At 41.5% G+C, this 21133-nt stretch overlaps 1 protein-coding gene across 1 annotated transcript in view; it reads right to left on the reverse strand.

Moving 5' to 3' along the window:
• Positions 1-21133, reverse strand: part of LOC130204900 (potassium/sodium hyperpolarization-activated cyclic nucleotide-gated channel 1) — an 82536-nt gene that overhangs the window by 35251 nt on the left and 26152 nt on the right. The window contains exon 3 of the mRNA XM_056431893.1: positions 11959-12120. Within this exon, the coding sequence (XP_056287868.1) occupies positions 11959-12120 (162 nt within the window). The remainder of the gene's footprint in view (positions 1-11958; positions 12121-21133) is intronic.

A 21133-nucleotide genomic window follows, 5' to 3' on the forward strand; every position in this document is an offset into this window, starting at 1 on the left:
GGGGGAGTTACTGCAAGGCGAGGTCGGGTGGGAAGGCTCTCCAGCAGGAGGAATATGAAGACAGGATAACTGAATCCCTCCCATAATAATCTGCCAACATACTCTTCATGCCCTCACTGAGGTTCTGCACTTGTTTTCTTTCTACTCTTTCCCTCTGTATTTGAACACTTTCAACACCCTCTCGGCTTGGCCCTACCTGGTTTTATTCATTTCCCGGGGAGCAACACAGCTCTCCTGAAGAAGCCCACTCTGGATCCAGAGGTATTGGCTAACTACAGACCGATCTCTAACCTCCCCTTCCTCTCCAAGATCCTTGAGAAAGTGGTCGCAAATCAGTTGTGCGACTTTCTACATCATAATAGTTTATTTGAGAAATTTCAATCAGGATTTAGAAAACACCACAGCACCGAGACGGCACTGGTGAAAATTACAAATGACCTCTTAATGGCAGCAGATAAAGGACTCATCTCTGTACTGGTCTTGTTAGACCTTAGTGCTGCATTCGACACCATTGACCATGACATCCTGTTACAGAGACTGGAGCAGTCGATTGGCATTTCAGGCACGGCACTAATTTGGTTTAAATCCTATTTATCAGATCGATCTCAGTTTGTATTTGTAAACGATGATTAATCACGGAGTTCCACAAGGTTCTGTGCTTGGACCAATTTGATTTACCTTATACATGCTTCCTTTGGGCAATATTATCAGGAAACACTCCATAAACTTTCATTGTTATGCAGATGACACTCAACTATATTTATCGATAAAACCAGAGGAGAGCAACAAACTCTGTAAAATTCAAGCATGTCTTAAAGACATAAAAACATGGATGACCTGCAACTTCTTGATGTTAAACTCAGACGTAATTTTAATCGGCCCTGAGCACCTCAGAGATCAATTATCTGGTGATGTGGATTCTGTCCTGGCATCCAACACCACTGTAAAGAATCTTGGCGTTATCTTTGATCGACTTGTCCTTTAACTCCCACGTAAAGCAAATCTCAAGGACTGCATTCTTTCATCTACGTAATATTTCAAAATCAGGCACATCTTGTCTCAAAAGATGCAGAAAATTGGTTCAGAGACTGGATTACTGCAACTCCTTATTAGCAGGCTGCTCTAATAAATCTCTTAGGTCCCTCCAGTTGATCCAGAATGCTGCAGCTCGTGTTCTCACTAAAACTAAGAAAAGAGATCACATCACTCCTGCACTAGCTGCTCTGCACTGGCTCCCAGTAAAATCAAGAATCACTTTTAAAGTTCTTCTTAACGTACAAAGCCTTGATTGGTGATGCTCCATCATATCTTAAGGAGCTTGTCGTACCATAGTGCCCCACTAGAGAGCTACGCTCACTAAATGCGGACTACTTGTAGTTCCTAGAGTCTTAAAAAGTAGAATGGGAGCCAGAGCCTTTAGTTATCAAGCTCCTCTTTATGGAACCAGCTTCCAATTTCAGTCCGGGAGGCAGACACAGTCACCTCGCTTAAGAGTAGACTTAAGACCTTCCTCTTTGACAGAGCTTATAGTTAGGGCTGAATCAGGTTTGCCCTGGTCCAGCCCCTTGATATGCTGCTATAGGCTTATAGCTGCCGGGGACGTTTAGGATGCACTGAGTACCTATCTCCTCTTTTTCTCTCTTTAAGGATGAATTTTCATCTCTCAATCACGTTACTCACTCTGCTTTCTCCTCGGAAGTCCTTTTGACTTTACGTCTCATGGGGTCATCGGACCCTATGAGACGGCATAGATCCTATCTGCCTGATGGATCGTCTGGGTCGTGGAATTCCTGCTCATGACTACGCCACTGTCCTGTTGAGATTCTCCTCCCCACCGCCATCTGCCTGATGGATCGTGGAGGTCTCCATCGTGGAATATGCCTACTATGAACTATTCATACACTCTGTCATATTCATTGAATGTATTTTAACTCTAAATCTGTCCTTCTGTACACATTACATCTATTGCATCTGTCCATCCTGGAGAGGGATCCTCCTCTGTTGCTCTCCTGCAGGTTTCTTCCCTTTCTTTCCCCCTGAAGGGTTATTTGGGAGTTTTTCCTGGTCCGATGTGAGGTTTTGGGGCAGGGATGTCTATGTGTACAGATTGTAAAGCACTCCGAGACAAATTTGTAATTTGTGAAATTGGGCTATACAAATAAACTGAATTGAATTGAATTGAATGTTTGAGAATCACTGAGCAAAAAGCCCAAACTTGCATTATCTACAAAAGCCCGGGAACCCTTCCTTCCTCTCTCAGGTTGGATTGGTGTTGCAATGGGATTCAGTGTGTTGGCGGCAGGGGAACAGAAACACAGAGCTGCAGAGTTCACACACACATACATGCGGCCAACAGTCATGTCACATATTATCAGCTTTAGTGGATGTCGGGGTCTTCTTGGTGGAAGATGTATGGAGCGAGTCGTGAACGTCTCTTGAGCTCTCCGCTACGAACAAAGGGAAGTCACGGGCGCTGGGTGGGAGTCATTCCTTGGGTGTCTTGTGCCTTGAAGGCCTTCCCCACACATTTTGGTGGTCATGTGACCCACACAGGTGCAGAGTTTTAGGATTAGAGGGCCCGTATTGCATTATAACATCATTCACAGGTGGCGAGGGAATACGCTTCAATTGCTCGTCAGCTCATCAAACGGCATCAGACACCTCTCTTTTAGATTCTGACTACGTCTGTCACTTTTCAAACGTACAAACGTGTGAACGAGAGAGCAGTTCAGAGCAGCTCCTTCTCTCGCACGCGTTCGGGTCATGTGTGGTACAAACTGGTTTCCAGCCCACTCGGTCCTTCAAAGGCTCTGAGGTGGGACCCCTGGTGCACCTTTTATAACCCACATCAGAGAGTATCACTATAAAAGACCTGAACATGTACGACTAGCTTCACCGATGCATTCCGGATTTCTTTCAGCCTCGGGAGAAATCACGTCTTCTGCATTTTGACACCTCGTTATGCCGGTACATGTCAAACGTGTGCCCTTTTTGCCCGGAGACGTGCACAATCTCATCGTGGGCGAACCCAAACCGGCCCATCGAGGCTACGTTTGGAGATAAATGCGACGGCTCTCCGCCTCGTAGCCGCGACCAAGTTTAGTTTAGTTTAGTTTAGTTTAGTTTATTTCGATCAGCAATAATATACAAAAATCAAAATTTCAACAAAAGAAGATAGTGGCTGACCGAAAGGGTCAAGGCTGAAGCTATCAAGCTTATGTGCCCTAACCTATGTTTTCATAAAAATACTTATTTTAGAGAACCATATACATATACCTATATATATATATATACATATAAACATATACACATGCATACAAATTCACACACCCATATAAACATATATACACACACATATAAATACTAGGGCTGTCAATCGATTAAAAAAAATTAACTAATTAATCGCACAGTTTGAAATTGCGATTAATTAATCGCGATTAATCGCGATTAATCGCAATTAAAAGTTAAAAGTTCATTCTTTTTAAAGACAAAACTTCACACAGAGCTGTGTTTTCAAAGAGGCTCCTACATATACAGTGCCAGCGAGGTATTTAATATCGTGGATGATAAATTGTTTCTTCAGTGAAACATCAGATTAGTACAAAAAAAAGAAGTATATTGAGACCCCATTGGTCCTGTCATCTTTAACACTGAACAGCAGAACCAGTGGCCTTGATAACTGACTGACATTCAAATATGTCACGTTAACCCTCTGGAGGCTGGGGGCATTTTATACATTTTACAAAACAAAACAAAATTCACCGTTTAACCCTTGTGTTGCCTTCGGGTCATTTTGACCCGAATCAATATTACACCCTCCTGCCGCCTTCGGGTTAATTTGACCCCATTCAATGTTTAATGTCGGTGTTCTTTCGGTAGTCAACAAACAAACATAAAGTGCCTCACACTTAAACTTGGAAAACAATATTAATTCTAATAATTTTCTGGAGGTTTTAATTGCTGGCGTCAAATTGAACCCAAAGGGTAAAATATGTTAGTAAATATAAAGGTAACAGGAGGGTGAAACATTGAATCGGGTCAAAATGACCCAAAGGCGGGGGGAGGGTTAAATATTTAATCGGGTCAAAATGACCCGAAGGCAACACAAGGGTTAAAAGTGTTTCTCTTCTTTTTAAAGACAAAACTTCACAGAGCTGTGTTTTCAAAGAGGTTCCTACATATAAAGTGCCAGCGAGGTATTTAATATCGTGGATGATAAATTGTTTCTTCAGTGAAACATCAGATTAGTAAAAAAAAAGAAGTATATTGAGACCCATTGGTCCTGTCATCTTTAACACTGAACAGCAGCAGAACCAGTGGCCTTGGTAACTGACTGACATTCACATATGTCACGTTAACCCTCTGGAGTCTGGGGGCATTTTATACATTTTACAAAATAAATTAAATTCACCGTTTAAAGTCTTTTGCATGTGACACAACCCCACGTGTTATACATCAAACATTCCAGAACAATCTCAGCTCTGAAATGAGCCTCATTGTCCTCGCGCCGTGTCCTCTGGTTCTCTGACTGACAGGCTGCTAAATGAGCCTAACCTGTGAGATGGGAGGTCCTTTGTGATTTACTGAGTGTTCATTGGTTTTTTTCCCCCCGAAATGTTGACAGACAAACGGATTGACCAATCACGGTGAAGGTTTCGTGTGACGAGTTCTTTCCGCGCCGCGTGTCCCGACACGTCGCCCTCCGTTCCTCTGTGTATCAGAGGGGGGAGAAGGAGGGAGGAGCAGGAGGAAACCCGACTGATTCATCCCACGAGTTAAACTGATTTCTGCTCCTTATTTTCGCGGAGAAATGATTGTTTTAAAAACGGAAACAGTGTCAAACCGTACTGCTGCGGTAAAAATAAAAAAATATAAAATAAAAAAAACTTGCGTTAATTGCGTTAAAATATTTTAGTGCGTTAACGCGGCCAAATTAATCGCATAGATTAACGCGTTAACGCTGACAGCCCTAATAAATACACATACCTACATATACATAAAACAATCAACAAAACAAAAAAAACAAAAAAGTGGCCTCCAATAGCTCCGCCTCCTGAGAACAAGGCGCTCCGTTTTGAATATCTCTCTCAGCCACAACAGAATAGCCAATGAAACAAATACAAAATCTCCAGAAAATGTATTTAATCTCTTTCAAAGTATTTGTTTCCTGCCGACATATCTGCACTGTAATATCTCGCCTCCCCGCATGTTCACATGCTTCCTTGAGCCTCGCCATTCTCCACTCTGATCGACTCCATGCTGTTCATCATCTGGGATTGATTGAGATTAAATGAGTACATTCCCAGCTAATCATGAGCACTGGATGACTCACAATTCCCATCTCCATGCTGATGAGTTTATTCTTTCAGAGATTGATTGGAAACTGTTGTGGTAGTTACACTTGCCAGATTTTATCACAAAAACGCATACAGATTGTCTATGTTGAGGAAATATGACCATATTTCCTCAACATAGACAGTCCTGATTTCTTACACTGTTTACCTTTTGCCTTTATAATTGATTTTAATAAATCATTGATTATGTACAAAGCCCTGAGACGCCTTGTTCCCAGTTATCCATCAGATATCTTATTGCTCTTCCTCCACTCTGAGGTCCTTGGATGCATCCTTCATTGTTATTCCGAGGTCCAGACTCAGACGTAAAGGTGATGGAGCCGAAGTCGTATGCTTTCCTGTAATTTTATTTCTTAATTTCTCTTTACTCTCAATGATTTTGTGTGTTTTTGGTTTGGCTTTTTGTTCATTTAAATTGTTTGCTTTAATGTTAAATGTTTTAAATATGTATTGTAAAGCTATTACATATACAGTTTTGAAAGGTGCTATATAAATATAATTTATATCGTAAATAAATAAATAAGGGCTGTGAAATGATTAAAAATGTTAATGAAATTAATCACAGGTTTCTGTGGATTAATCATGATTAATCACATATTACCGATATTCTCGGTATATTTTTGTGAGAACATAAAGATTTATGACAAAAGACGCAGTAAAATAAATATATTTTTATTGACACACATGAGCCTGAGGTGTCATTTCACATATGTACATTTAGTATGTGGTTGAAATAATGTGCAACACAGACGAATGTTTCTGTTTGCATGGAAACAGGGACTTTTAGTTTTGCCGGATGAAAACCGAGAAGCTGGGTGACTCGCCACCTTTTGCTCTTTGTCCTTGTGTGCAGGTAAACAGTCTGCAGGGTGTCCTCTAAAGCTCTTCTAGTACACGTTATACGGCGGGGGCTTTGTACGTCATATGTCTGATGTCTGCTTCTATATAGAGCATAATGATGCAGGCGCTATTCCGGGGCACACGGGTCCATATTTTAAAATAAAGATCTAAAAAGGAGAAGGTCAAATGCTCTTGAGAATGTTCAGGATGTTTTCATCCGCTGCAAAGAAGCTAAACATCATGTTAATGGGTGCATGTTCAAACTTTTCTTTTAAAGATTTAATGTAGAAGTCACTACGATTTTATTGTGGACAATTCATAACAGGAACAAAGGGATGTGTTGGTGCCAGTAGTTACCTTCGCATTGAAAATGCGGAAGGTTATGTTTTGATCGCCGTGTATTTATATATTTATTTATTTGTATGCGTGTTACTCGCATAACACAACAATTTTAAAACCGAATCGCATGAAATTTGGTGGGATGATTGGTTATTATCCGGGGACCATTTGAGTAGATTTTGGGATAGATCGGGTCAAAGGTCAATGTCAAGGTCATGGAAAGGTCAAAATCTTCTTTTTACCATAGCACGGCCAATTTTTATCCAATTGGCATGCAACTAATGCCAAAATGTTCATAATTCAATGCCCAATCTTGTGATATGCGAAGGTATGCGCTCTACCGAGTGCCCGTTCTAGTTACCTTTGCATTGAAAATGTGGAAGGTTATGTTTTGATCGCCGTGTATTTATTTATGTATTTATTTATTTATTTGTATGCGTGTTACTCGCATAACTAAAAAAGTATTAAACCGGATCGCATGAAATTTAGTGGGATGATTGGTTATTATCCGGGGACCATTTGATTAGATTTTGGGATCGATCGGGTCAAAGGTCAATGTCAAGGTCATGGAAAGGTCAAAATCTTCTTTTTACCATAGCGCGGTCAATTTTTATCCAATTGGCATGCAACTAATGCCAAAATGTTCATAATTCAATGCCCAATCTTGTGATATGCGAAGATATGCGCTCTACTGAGTGCCCGTTCTAGTTGTGAATGTTTCTGTGCTGTAGAGTCTGAATGACATTCGATAACCAGTGTTTGCTGCATGGTCTGCCACTGAAGCCGCGAGAGCCGACAGGAATCAATACACACATGTAAGCAATACATTAGCAGAAATGATACCAGGTAGTTAAAACTGCAGCTCTTGCAATGTATGTAAAATATCAAAAGGTGTGGTTCCTGATCCAACATGTGAGACATCCAGTGTTTTAGTTCTTCGAATCGGAGAGTATGTTTTCATCATGAGGCTCCAGCAAAAAGCGTTTGTGTTTTCGAGGGTTCTTGTGAGACGAAAACATTGGAGGAGGGGACATAAAGACGGTTGAACTAACTGTCTGTGATTTTACATCTCAGATAAAGCAGGTGTGTATAATATCCGACACTTGAGACGGTGAGGGAATGGTGATTATTCACAAAGGATGTGTCTGCAACGTCTGCATTCATTATGATGATGATGAGTTTATCTCGATAGCAGACGGCACAAAGTGAAAGACATGAAATGCAAATATTAAGAATGATCAAAAATTAAAGACAACATCAGACAGAGCCTCTTCAAAGTAGGCAGGCAGGTTCTTACACATTTTGACCGATGGATTTCCAGGACTTTTCCATGACTTTAAACCAAATGTCCATGACCAAACTGAAATCTCGGTGTATACATCAAAGTGTGAACATTTAGTATTTAAACAATGTGAATTCCAAAGCATACAGTATACATTAAATCAAACAAATGAATAAGAGACAATATTTTGATTAAAAGAATAAACACTTGCTTCCCGAGCTATGGCCAACGAACTTTCCAGTTAAGGTGCGTTCACTTGCAACGCGAAAAAAAGCCAGTATGCCGGCTTATATTTTGAGTCTTTCTTTCAAAATCATATTAATGATTTCAAACTCGGCGTAAATGAACATGTGATTATAACAAATGTCCATGACTTTTCCAAAACTTCTGTGATTTAAGTCTTTTCCATCACTTTTCCAGGCCTGGAAATGACCATTTTAAAATTCCATGACTTTTCCAGGTTTTCCATGACCGTACGAACCCTAACCAAGTAATTAACCAGGGGAGCCACAGCTGTTTGCATCAGGGCAAAAGCAGCGTGCTCGAGAGGTATAGGTATGAGAAGTTTGATTAATTCATTCAATCTGGACTGAGCCCTGCCCTTGGAAGTGACTCATCCAGAGGTCGGGGAGAAAGAGATGGAGTGGGTGGTCCGGAGGCTGAAGGGCGGTTATGCGTGGTCAGGCCGGGCCTTTCTGTTTGTGCTTTCCTCTGTCTCCCGATATCTGTCAGCATTCCTCCGAGCGGCTTCAAGCCTCAGCAGGCTGCTGCTCAGCTGTCTGTCTCTTTAATACGAGAGCTGGGCAGGAACAGTGAGCACTCACACACACACACACACACATGGCCCCGCATGCTCCCGATCACATATCTTTACCCTGAACACGCAGACAAAGGGAACATCCCACCAGCCTCTCGGCAGCATTATCTTGTCTGGTGATTAAGTAAATGCAGCCTCTGAAGAGTAAGGAGCTACTCTCATGCCATTAGAGGAGAAGATAACGGTCCTACACCCGGTGCTGCGCCACTCAGCAGTATCTGCAGTCCTCGTTGGCCCCACTCTTCCTCTCGCAACTGGAGACGGAAAGTACCGATCCGACGTCAGACCCTGACCGTGACGCAATCTGAATTTACAGTAGTCTGAAAGCTGAACGACTCGACCGGTGAAGGCAACATTTGCGAGAATGGGATTATATTTTGATGCAAAACAGGAAATACAGCGGCAAGATGTTGCGCCCATAAACACTAATGCATTGCGATGGTGCGAGAAGAGGAATCTCACTTGTGGGCGGGGCTTTTCACTTTGGATTTGGCAGAGCGCAGTCGGCACACGGGCCTCTGCTTCTGCGAGGATCCACTGGGATGAGATTCCACAGATTGCTCATTCTCGCACATCACAGTCGGCGACGCGATGTCCGCCACAGGACAACGGTTTTGCTTCCAATGCGTCTCATTTAGGCGACTAACAATGACATGTATCAATTGTTTTGAGGAATATTATTTGCATTTCACACACCTAGAGCAAAGTGTTCAGTCATCCCAGCAACAGAAGAGAAATCAAAAGAGGAACATGCATCCAAATTATATTCCTGATTGATTTCTGTACTATTTGTTTATATTTTATAAGCCGATTTTTTTCAGAATGTTAAACTTGGATTGGATTTACTTGAGGTGGGAGACTTTTTTGTTGACAAAAAGCTCTTAAAAGTAAGCACCTGAAGCAACACTGGCATAGATCAAAGAGATATATGATAATCCTAATCCAAGAAATTGTGAAACTGCTGATATTTGAAAGCATTATTGTCCCTTCCTGTGCTGTTTGCCGTCGCCTATTAGCATGTCAGCTCATTTCTACTGGGGCCCTTGTGCAAATCCTCAGCTATGGCTATAGATTTTGACAGTGCAAATGACCCTGCCACACAGGGGGGCAGCCAATTAGCCTCCTACGTGATCCTCATTTCGTATCGATTGGCATACGAGAAAGGGAATTTATCCGACTCATTCTGAGCCAACACGCGGAGACGCTTATGGCTAATCTCAGTGATTACAAGTTGATTTGCACTCAGAGTAATGTTGATCAATAGAAAGTGTGAGAAACATCTGTAGCGCTGCACGACGTGAAGGAGCAGTTGGACCGTGTTTGTGTGCTTAGCCGTTAGCGAGGAGGAATTGTGACAGTTATGTGGGAAAATGATATCAATGCGAATAGATTTAGGTTCAAGCGCAGAAGGATAATGTCTGTTTGTGACTAATGACGCATGTCGGTGAGGCGTTGGGCTCAGTTGGGGATCTCACTGCCTTAACCCTTCTGTTACCTTTAGGGTCAATTTGACCCCATTCAATGTTTAACATCGGTGTTCTTTGGGGTCAATTTGACCCTAGGCTGTTTTTCACTGTGTCAACCAAATAAGAAATATCAACTTTTTTATATATTTAAAGGGCTATTTAGGTAGTCAACAAACAAACATAAAGTACCTCACACTTAAACTTGGGAAACAATATTAATTCTAATAATTTTCTGGAGGTTTTAATTGCTGGGGTCAAATTGACCCCGAGGGTCAAATATGTCAGTAAATGTGAAGGTAACAGGAGGGTTATGGATACGGGGTAGTGAAGTTGAGGAAAGCTGGCTTTTGCACCTCCAGCTCGATGCCTCGGAGCAGTCGGTGTGCATGTGGAGTGCAGAAATGTTGTGTGGGCGAGATGAGATGAGAGGGCAGGAGAGTTCCCCGGGCGAGCTTTTACAATCAGCATTACCCAGGAGGCCCGCACACACTCCTGCACTATCACATTGCTCGGAGATGAGCAGCCACAGTCCGTTTGACCCCGACTCAGAGAGAGAGAGAGGTGGAAAAAGCTGAAAAAACGCAGTCACAGAAAATGAACAGGGCCGGCGACATGGAGGTTTTTGAATTTGGGAAATCCACATGGGATATGAGGAGGCCAGGAATTTGAAGAAAATAAGAGGTTTGGTAAAAGTGTGTGTGGCAGCTGTGTCTGATTTGGCCTCGGCTGCTGGTGATTGGCAATCACTCAGCAGCCGAGGCCGCCCTTACAAAAGCTCCCACTTGAGAGTGGAGGGGGAGGTGAGCAGAGGCGCGTGTTTTGCGGTCTGCTCGGTGTCGTGTGTGCGGAATAAAACATGTCTTTGAACAAAACCTCTTGCTGTCTGGCGGATCCTTGGTGTTGGGGGGGGAAACCCACAGGTAGTGGCCATGGAGCTGCTACAGTGTGTAAATACTGTGAAACAATCAGTGCGTTTACATGCAATCGAATTATTGGCTTAGTCGGACTGAAATCGAATTATCCGTTTCATGTAAACACCTTAGTCGGACTGTGTGCGGTCCGACTAAGGTCCGATTAACACCCCTGGATAGCTCGGTCCGATCCAGTTGATAATTCGACTCTCGCGGCATGTAACTCTGAATTCGATTCGGAACTGGACTTTGCGTCTTTGCGCATGCTCGAGATCCCGCCGCCCTCCTCCCTCCCATGTCATGACCCGGAAGTCGAAAGAGACGATAAATTAAATTCTCCGTGTACCTTCGGCGACGGCGTCTTCTCTCCGTTGTCAACTCAGCCAATAGCGCCATTTGCATTCGCTGTACTCCTATTAACACCATGGAAGAATAGTAGAGGGATGTAGCTTCGCCTTGCTCTCTGTTCGCCATCTTTCTCGAAATGTTGTTGATAGTGGTGAAGAGGTCAAGCGGAAATGGCTGTATCACCACGAGTTGTAATACTTCAAATATGAATCATTATTTCTAACCTTGTCAATGTCTTGACTATATTTTCTATTCAATTTTCAATTCATTTGATAAATAAAAGTTTTCATGGAAGACACGAAATTGTCTGGATGACCCCAAACTTTTGAACGGTAGTGTATCTTTCATTATAATTGTGTAAATATACCTGTCTTTATCTTACCATATCATAAAAAAACTGCCTGCTCTTGCATTTCTCTCCTCACACTGTCCTGTAATACGATGACTGACTGCAGTCCGACACTGACAAACAAGAACCACGCCTTTTATTTCCGTGATTTTAGTAGAATATCATGCATGTAGCCATTAAATGCAAAACCCCTTTCATTGACGCCAAATGCCCCAAAATAACAAACAAAAGAGAAAAGTGTGTAATACTTACAACCATACCGTTTAGGGACACCCAGCAGTCGGGGGGGAAGTCTTGGAGGAGAGGCACCAGATACTGGAGGCAGCCATCCCAGTGACACAGAAGCAGCATCATCCCTATCAAATTAAATATTCTTACCACTGCACTAGCCAGATCATAGGTCATATGGAAAATCTGCCAGAGAGAGAGAGAGAGAGAGAGAGAGGAGAGAGAGGGGAGAGAGATCTCAGTCAGACATGTTTAGAGTCCCCTTTGTTGTCTGAAAATGTAAATTCAAGTTATATCATACAAAGCAGACACACGGTGGTTCACAGTTAGATCTGTTATGCGTTGGTATTTCAGAGACACAAAAAGAGAATTTTTCTTTTTAAAAGATAAAAAAGAGACTTAAAACGTTCACAAACGTACAAAGTCCCCTTTGAAGAGGAGGGCATGGTGTGCCTGTTTGGCCACCAGAGAATTTGGTCGCCACCAGTGTGTGTGTGTGTGTGTGTGTCCCAAAGCTTCATTATTCAACATGGCTGCTGTCCAAAATAAACTTAGCAATGAATGAAACACACACACACACACGGCACAGAGAAGGTAATGACATACTGAATGATAAAGGGGGTGCGGACACCTGGAGGAACCAGCCGCTGCGTGTGTTTAAACGCCCTGACTGTGGTTATTTCTTCAGAGCAGGAGATCTCAGAATAGGAAGCCGTCAGCGGGGTGAAGAGGCACATGTGCGACGTGAAGCGGCTTCATTCGTGTTCGTTCTGGGCGAAGAGAATTGACTCACGGCCGGTTGGTTGCAGCACTAATTCTTTATTAGCATTAGCAGGAGAAACCCATTGCTTATTTCCAGGTTAGTTTTTCCATAATCACCCTGAAGCTCGATTTATCCATCTAAAAAAAAGTTAAATATGGAATAAAAAAACGATTGCCGATTTCTGGTTTGGTGGGTTTTGCATAATAAACCTGTGCAATTTGTTGAATGGAAGACTTCAATAATTATAATTATCTATTTTTAAGTTGATGGCTCTCTGTAAACTGCTCATTCAGGAATGGCAATTTAATTGGGCCTCAGGGTATGTTTTCCTACGCGAGTGATAACAAGTTGTGAATGAAAATAAATCAAATCTAGTGATGAAATGATGCCGGACTGGAATGAAAAGGTAAAGAAGGTCACACAATTTGCACATGTAGATCCAACTCCTATCTATCCAAATGAATACGAGCAGTACTGTGTTACATGGAACAGTTATATCGTCTCATGAAGCATATCTTGCTCACTGCACCTCCAATCTTTTTTTTTTGGCATTACCTGCCTTTTATGTTTCTCCTCAGTTCTATTTCTGGCTCATATACTTCAGAATTTGGTAAAAATACTTTCCACTTTTGACCAAATTGCGAAGACTACTTACTTCCTCCTCTCATGGAGTGCAATCACTCCCTAAAAAGAAGTTCCTGAGCATAAACTTCATGTTTTTCTGACATGTAATCTGGCATAATTGTAACCCCCCCCCCCCTCTCTCCCCCTCTCCCCGTCTAAACCCAGGTGGTTTAAAAGATCTTTGAATCTGCATCTCTCCACACCGGTCTATTGTGTCCGTCCTCTAACCTTTCTGTACAAAGGACCGTGTCCACACACAGAGCAGATGAGAGAACAAGAGGCTGAGCTGATGCTCAGATCCCTCTGCGGTTCAACTCGTCCACAGGGAGATGCACGGCCCTCACGGGCTAAAATTAGCCTCTCGCTTACAGGACGGCCGTCTCAATGCACCCAGTATGTCTCCTGCTGCCTCCATCTTTATATTCTTAATATAGCAGAGCTCTCTCTTCCTCTGTTGTGTGTGTTTGGTGACATAATTGGAAAGAACAGGCACAGGGCAACACAAAGAGCACGGGGGAGAGAAAAACTAAAAACGAAAGGTGACTAAATAAAGGTATACGTTCGTGAAGGAAACTGGTAAACAGGAAGTAGCTCTTTGGTCCTTCTTTGAATTGCAAATGATTCGAGGGTTGACTGGTTGTCTGCACTTTCCTCTTGCAACTAATGCATAATCAAACTAGAACGGGCACTCGGTAGAGAGCATACCTTCGCATATCACAAGATTGGGCATTGAATTATGAACATTTTGGCATGAGTTGCATGCCAATTGGATACAAATTGACCGCGCTATGGTAAAAGGAAGATGTTGACCTTTCCATGACCTTGACCTTGACCTTTGAGCCGATTGATCCCAAAATCTAATCAAATGGTCCCCGGATAATAACCAATCATCTCACCAAATTCCATGCGATTCAAGAAGATTTTGACCTGTTCATGACCTTTGACCTTGAACTTTGACCCGATCGATCCCAAAATCTAATCAACTGGTCCCCGGATAATAACCAATCATCCCACCAAATTTCATGCGATTCGGTTCAATACTTTTTGAGTTTTGCGAATAACACGCATACAAATAAATAAATAAATACACGGCGATCAAAACATTACCTTCCGCATTTTCAATGCGAAGGTAATTAGGAAATCAACTCCATAAAACGCTTTATTTGTGACATTTCTAAGAATATCATGAATATGGGACACTTTTATGAGCGCTTGAAAACGCTTGAAAGTGTGACTTAAACTATCCAGCTACATCTAAACTAATAGCTAGAAGGAAGTTAACTGTGTATATATTTTGATTCCTCTATATATTTAGTATTTAGTATTGTTATTGTGTTTTGAGTTTTTATTTTTTATTAATGCTCGAATGTGCACCCACTGCTGTAATCCTGAAATGTCCCCACTGTGGGACTAATAAAGGAATATCTAATCTAATCTAAAGTACACTTGTCAACTCTGGCCCTGGAAATACACTGCAACATACACTTATTTTCATCATTAATTCATCTGGTAACAAGCTAATGTTTGATCACACATGCTTTCTTTAAAAATCACAAAGAATTGTTGTACAGTTGCTGATTCCCTTTCCGTTGATCCACCTATCAATTAGTCGCCTAGTAGCTCGAGGCATCGAGAGCTCACCAACTGACATGTAAACAGTAGAGCGAGGGCTTTTTTCAAAAGGGGTTTCGGGGCTTCTGATTGGTTGCAGAACCCGCCTGTCATACTCTGAGTTTGGGTGTGTGTCTGTGTGTGCAGAAGCAGCGTGAGCGCAGTCTGACACTGTGTTCCACCACGCAGGATCCCCCCTTGCCTTTGAAGTTCTGTGGTCTGATGTGTTGTCAGCTGTTCCTTTGTGAATGTATTGATTTGATTGTGTGACCCTCTTGTTGTATTGATCCCCTTGGAATCAAAGCCAAGCCCGGCCGTGTATAAGACGGCATCTCTATTTCCTCGGTGTGGATTTGCATGATTCGGCTCATGATAAGCTCTCGTTAGCCACGTGACGAGAGGAAATAGGTAGCGCCGACTGAGAGCCGAAAGCAGCGCAATCACTCTCGGTCGGCATCGGCAAAATACAGGCTTATAATTAAGTGTATTAAGCTTAAATTTGACCGGGCAGAGGGCATAGGTCAACATAATCCTCTCATACAGAAGAGACGCACGGCCAAGATGTGATGTGATAGCTGCACAAGGTTATCCCCATCCTTCCATCGCGACAGCAGAGCGAGGAGTGTGACGTCAACCTGTGAGGTGTGTTTACGTACCCCAATACACATCGATAAACAGACTTTATAATAACGGGGAAACCAAAACTTAGTCCGTGAGTTTTACTCCACGGCAGTCGATCCGCTTCATGCATGTTCTTTTCGGCCGAGTCATGTATGTACTTCTGAATCTAACACGCAGCGAAGAGAGCATGCAGGAGATTTACTCTTCGTCAAGCTGTGGGCCTTAAACACGCAATAAGAAAGTGTTCTTTATGCATCTTCAAATTGGACACGAGTGACCTCTGTTTGAGGTTCGTGAGGATTAGCGAGGGACTAATTTGAGGGGATTAAAGCCACCACTGGCTATTACATTGAGGGATGACAAAACTGCTTCCAGGCAAATCGGGAATTCTCCCGCTTAACATCGTCTTGTAAATCTCCTTCTGGATCTCTCTCGGTGTTGCTTAATCACAAAGTTACAGTTTGGATTTTTCGAAAAATCATATCGTCATGGAATGGGATTTCAGTGGGATTTAGCAAATCTCCCGTTTTCCTCCTTCGTCCTTTTTCTTCTTCTTTACGTCAAAAAAAGCAGTTGCCATTAAAAAATTAACTTCCAAAATATTAAAAATATTAAAAAAGCTCCTGAAGAGAAAGACATAGCAGATGAAAGGATGGAAAAAATGATGCAGACTGGAAAAAAAGACTCCCTGTGCCGCTTTATCCCCTTAAGAACAGCAGCACGCTGGAAATAATGACAACATACATGTCTTTAATGCCCAATGCACAATCATGTATTAGCTCAGCACCATATCAACATAAATAGAGTTGGCATTATTGCATTGCCTCCGGCTGCACGCTGTACACGGGAAGCTAATCAGTCTGCAAATGTGTCTACAATGCAGACTAGAATAGACCAGACTCCAGAGCAGAGAGGATGGAACATATTTCCAGCTTACACATGAAACTCCTTGAGTCACGAGACCGCCGTGTGAAAACAGTTGTTTCTCTGCAAAAAAGCTCTGGAACATTTGGGTAATGAGGCCCAACAGTCATTTGTAGCTAGAGACTTAATGAAAAGGCAGGTGGTGATCAATGGGAGCTTTACGGAGGCAGAAAGCAAGTAGTGGAGGATTAATGTAACAAGGGACTGGTCATTATTTATTACCTTCGCATTGAAAATGCGGAAGGTTATGTTTTGATCGCCGTGTATTTATTTATTCGCATAACAAAAAAAGTTTTAAACCGAATCGCATGAAATTTGGTGGGATGGTTGGTTATTATCCGGGGACCATTTGATTCGATTTTGGGATTGATCGGCTCAAAGGTCAAGGTCAAGGTCATGAAAAGGTCATGAAAAGGTCAAAATCTTCTTGAATCGCATGAAATTTGGTGGGATGATTGGTTATTATCCGGGGACCATTTTATTAGATTTTGGGATCAATCGGGTCAAAGGTCAAGGTCATGGAAAGGTCAACATCTTCTTTTTACCATAGCACGGTCATTTTGTATCCAATTGGCATGCAACTAATGCCAAAATGTTCAGAATTCAATGCCCAATCTTGTGATATGCGAAGGTATGCGCTCTACCGAGTGCCCATTCTAGTTTACTGTGGCCTGATATCCAAGGAAGTGGTAGAAAGCTGAAGTAGTAAGAAGTAAGCAGGTTGCTTACAGGGTGTACTTTTATCATTGTCCTACTTTATTCACTGTATAAGCTGTGGTAATGGAAGAAAAAGATTTCCCTATAACCCTCCTGTGACCTTTGGGGTCAATTTGACCCCATTCAACATTTGACGTCTCTAAAAAAAATGATTGGCATAATTTGTTTTGATTCGTATTTCATGACGTTTCCTAATTTTTTGGGGACAACTGGGAAACATAACATTTGTTTTCAATTTCCCGTACACAACTTGTACGCATCGGTGTTCTTTGGGGTCAATTTGACCCCAGGCTGTTTTTCACTGTGTAAAACATATAAGAAATATCAACTTTTTTATTTATTTAAAGGGCTATTTAGGTAGTCAACAAACAAACATAAAGTACCTCACACTTAAACTTGGGAAACAATATTAATTCTAATCATTTTCTGGAGGTTTTAATTGCTGGGGTCAAAAAGGGTGAAAGATGTTTGTACATTTGAAGGTAACAGGAGGATTAAAATATAGTGGATTCGAAGTATTACGTAACATGAAATGGATCTGTAAAAGAAAAGTATAAATACCTTTAAAAATGTAGCACAATGTACCTAACTTAATTAAATAATAATGAATAAAAAACGTAAATCATCGGTCTCTGTCGGCCCTGATATTAATTTAGTTAACATAAGTTCAAAACGTTTATGGCTCTTTTCACGCAGGTCCCTAGCGTCGTCTCTTCCACTCATTCGTCTCGTTTATTTCGATCCTTTTAAAGTTGTTGCAACCCGTTTACCGACCTTTGACAAGCACTCAAATTGAGAGTATCTCCTCCGCAGACCATCACACATTTGTATCACTGCGCTAATGAGCCTCAAAGAATGGCGTTGAAGCGATAACCTCACATTACCGCCAAATCCAACCGCTAATAACGAGTGCCGCCCGTGGTTGGCTTTCGTTAAAGTCTCTCATTTAACATCCAGCTCGCAAAACACTAATGCATCAATAAATTGGAACGTTAGATTTCTTTGTATGCAGCTCTTGTTTTGTATAAATTTGTTTCACATTTGATCTGATAGTGTTGGAGCTATTTAATTTGACATTTGTATTTAGGTTTTATTGTAAAGTAATATTGATTGTGTATTGCTTATTTAGGTTATATTTTGATATGTTAGTTGTTTCTTATGATAGTTGTAGTTTAGTTTAATGTATTTAGTTTTAGGTTCACTGATTGGGTAACACTGGGCACCTGTGGTTGAATGTAGAGGTGGGTAGGCACAGGACCAGCATGCACCTGGGTGGCCGGTGGTTTTTTACCACAGCACAGAGAGGAAGCGTCAACATTTTGTTTGTTCCCTCCTGTTACCTTTAGGGTCAATTTGACCCCATTCAATGTTTAATGTCGGTGTTCTTTGGGGTCAATTTGACCCCAGGCTGTTTTTCACTGTGTCGAACATATAAGAAATATCAACTTTTTTATATATTTAAAGGGCTATTTAGGTAGTCAACAAACAAACAAACACAAAGTACCTCACACTTAAACTTGGGAAACAATATTAATTCTAATAATTTTCTGGAGGTTTTAGTTGCTGGGGTCAATTTGATCCCGAGGGTAAAATATGTTAGTAAATGTGAAGGTAACAGGAGGGTTAAGAAATAAATTCTCAGAATACTAAATGGACAGTACTTTCTTTTGCATGCGTCAACACCAAAACCCACGGTGCATCAGTGGCGGTTTGATTTATGTTTTTTTAATGTTTGATTTCGGACGACAAATGGCCGCGACAGATAGCGTGTGGATGCTAACACACTGCTAACGTCATTCACTCAGAAATCCGAAATTAATGCGAAGGTGTCGGATAAAACTAGAATGCAGGTGAGGTGTTGTGGACTAGGATACGGAGACACTGTTCTTTACCGGATTGGCCCGTGCCAACCATCAATCGACGCCTCCGCCTGAGGGGGAAAGTCGGCCCGGGGCAACGCGTCAATCACACGTTCAAATAACGACTCCTTCCGCCCGAGTAGCTCGTCTCCGTGGGAGTTCAGCCGCTCTTGTTTTCCGCCCTTTCTGGGTCCGTCAGCAGAACTCTCCGGATCCTCCGCTCATCAGCCCACGCTGTACTGCGAGCGTAGCAGCCTTTGCCCGCCGTCTCACCCGCTCCGTGGCTATTTTTGGTCGTGTGAGCGCGATAACCTCAACGGCAGCGTTCTGCCTTAATCTGCCGCTCAGCCATTAGGAGCTGCGCTGGCAGAGGTGGTGGCATGATGACGCATTTTTTAGGTCTCAAAAAGAGGACATGTCCGGGGGAAAGAGGACGTCTGGTCACCCTAGTTCACATGTTGTGACCCCACGCGGTGCGCTAATCGAAATAATGTTCCAATGTGGGGATTAACGTATGCGATTAGTTTTTGCACATTCTTTTCGAGATGCTTATGAAAAGTGTTGCTCTGTGTGTGGGAAAGAAAGGCTTAGTATGCAACGAGAAACTGTTTTAATGGACGAGGAGGAGTTTGAATGTTCTCCTGACGTGTACCTGTAACCTGAGCAGCGGAAACAAAAAAACATCAGCTGTGCTCTAGAAAGAAAAACACACGTACGCGTTGCTAATAACCCAAACAAACACAAGCACCGATGCATTGATAACTCATCATTCCAGAAAGGACATTTCTGACATATTGTTCAACAACTTGCAAGTGGGTTAAACATCAATCGTGATGGAGACGCTTCATTTTTTTGCTCTGAAGCTTTGAGCCTCTACCAATACCCGAGGAAGATATCTGACTCTAGCAGATAAATGCTCCACTTTGTTCACGTGACGAACCAAAACAACGAGCTACAACTCACTGTGAGGCTCGGTTGAGATGAGGGGAGCTCCATATTCAGGTGATGGGTCTCTGTGGGTTCATCATGAGGAGTTACCTCATTCACATCATGCTAAGCTAAGTGACTCACGGCTCTTGCTCTATTCGTAACACATATTCAGAAGAGATACGTATTGAATTTCACATCTAACTCTCTGCAAGTATCACATTTTGAATTGGTTGTAGCGCTTGTGGACATTATTTTAGATTTTGTTTAAACAAGGCTTAGCTTCACAAACACAAAACATATACCACAGGAGAGACGGGCGAGAGAGAGAGCGAGAGAAAGACGAGCGGCAAGATGCCGTCTTATCTTCTAAATGGGGGGGGGGGGGGGGGGGAGATGGCCTCGTTGTGTAATTTTAGACTTGTGGATTATCCAAAATGCATATTTATTCATATATCAACGCAATTGATCCTTTCTGTGTTCTGTGGCCTGCAAACACAACTCATGATGTCTCCGATAGAAGCTATGTTTCTTCTTTGCATAAAGTGGAAATATATATTTATACATATATATATATATATATACGTATATATACGTATATATATATATATATATATATATATATATATATATATGTATATATATATGTATGTATATATATATGTATATATATATATATGTATATATATATGTATATATATATGTATGTATATATATATATGTATATATATGTATGGATATATATATATATATGTATATATATGTATATATATGTATATATATGTATGGATATATATGTATATATATATGTAAATATATGTATATATATATATGTATATATATGTATAGATATATATACAGGACTGTCTCAGAAAATTAGAATATTGTGATGAAGTTCTTTATTTTCTGTAATCAGATTAGTACAAAAAACAAAAATGTCATGCATTCTGGATTCATTACAAATCAACTGAAATATTGCAAGCCTTTTATTCTTTTAATATTGCTTAAGAAAACTCAAATATCCTATCTCTAAATATTAGAATATCATGAAAAAGTATACTAGTAGGGTATTAAACAAATCACTTGAATTGTCTAATTAACTCGAAACACCTGCAAGGGTTTCCTGAGCCTTGACAAACACTCAGCTGTTATA

The sequence above is a fragment of the Pseudoliparis swirei genome, chromosome 15, assembly GCF_029220125.1.
Source record: "Pseudoliparis swirei isolate HS2019 ecotype Mariana Trench chromosome 15, NWPU_hadal_v1, whole genome shotgun sequence".
Lineage (NCBI taxonomy): Eukaryota > Metazoa > Chordata > Actinopteri > Perciformes > Liparidae > Pseudoliparis > Pseudoliparis swirei.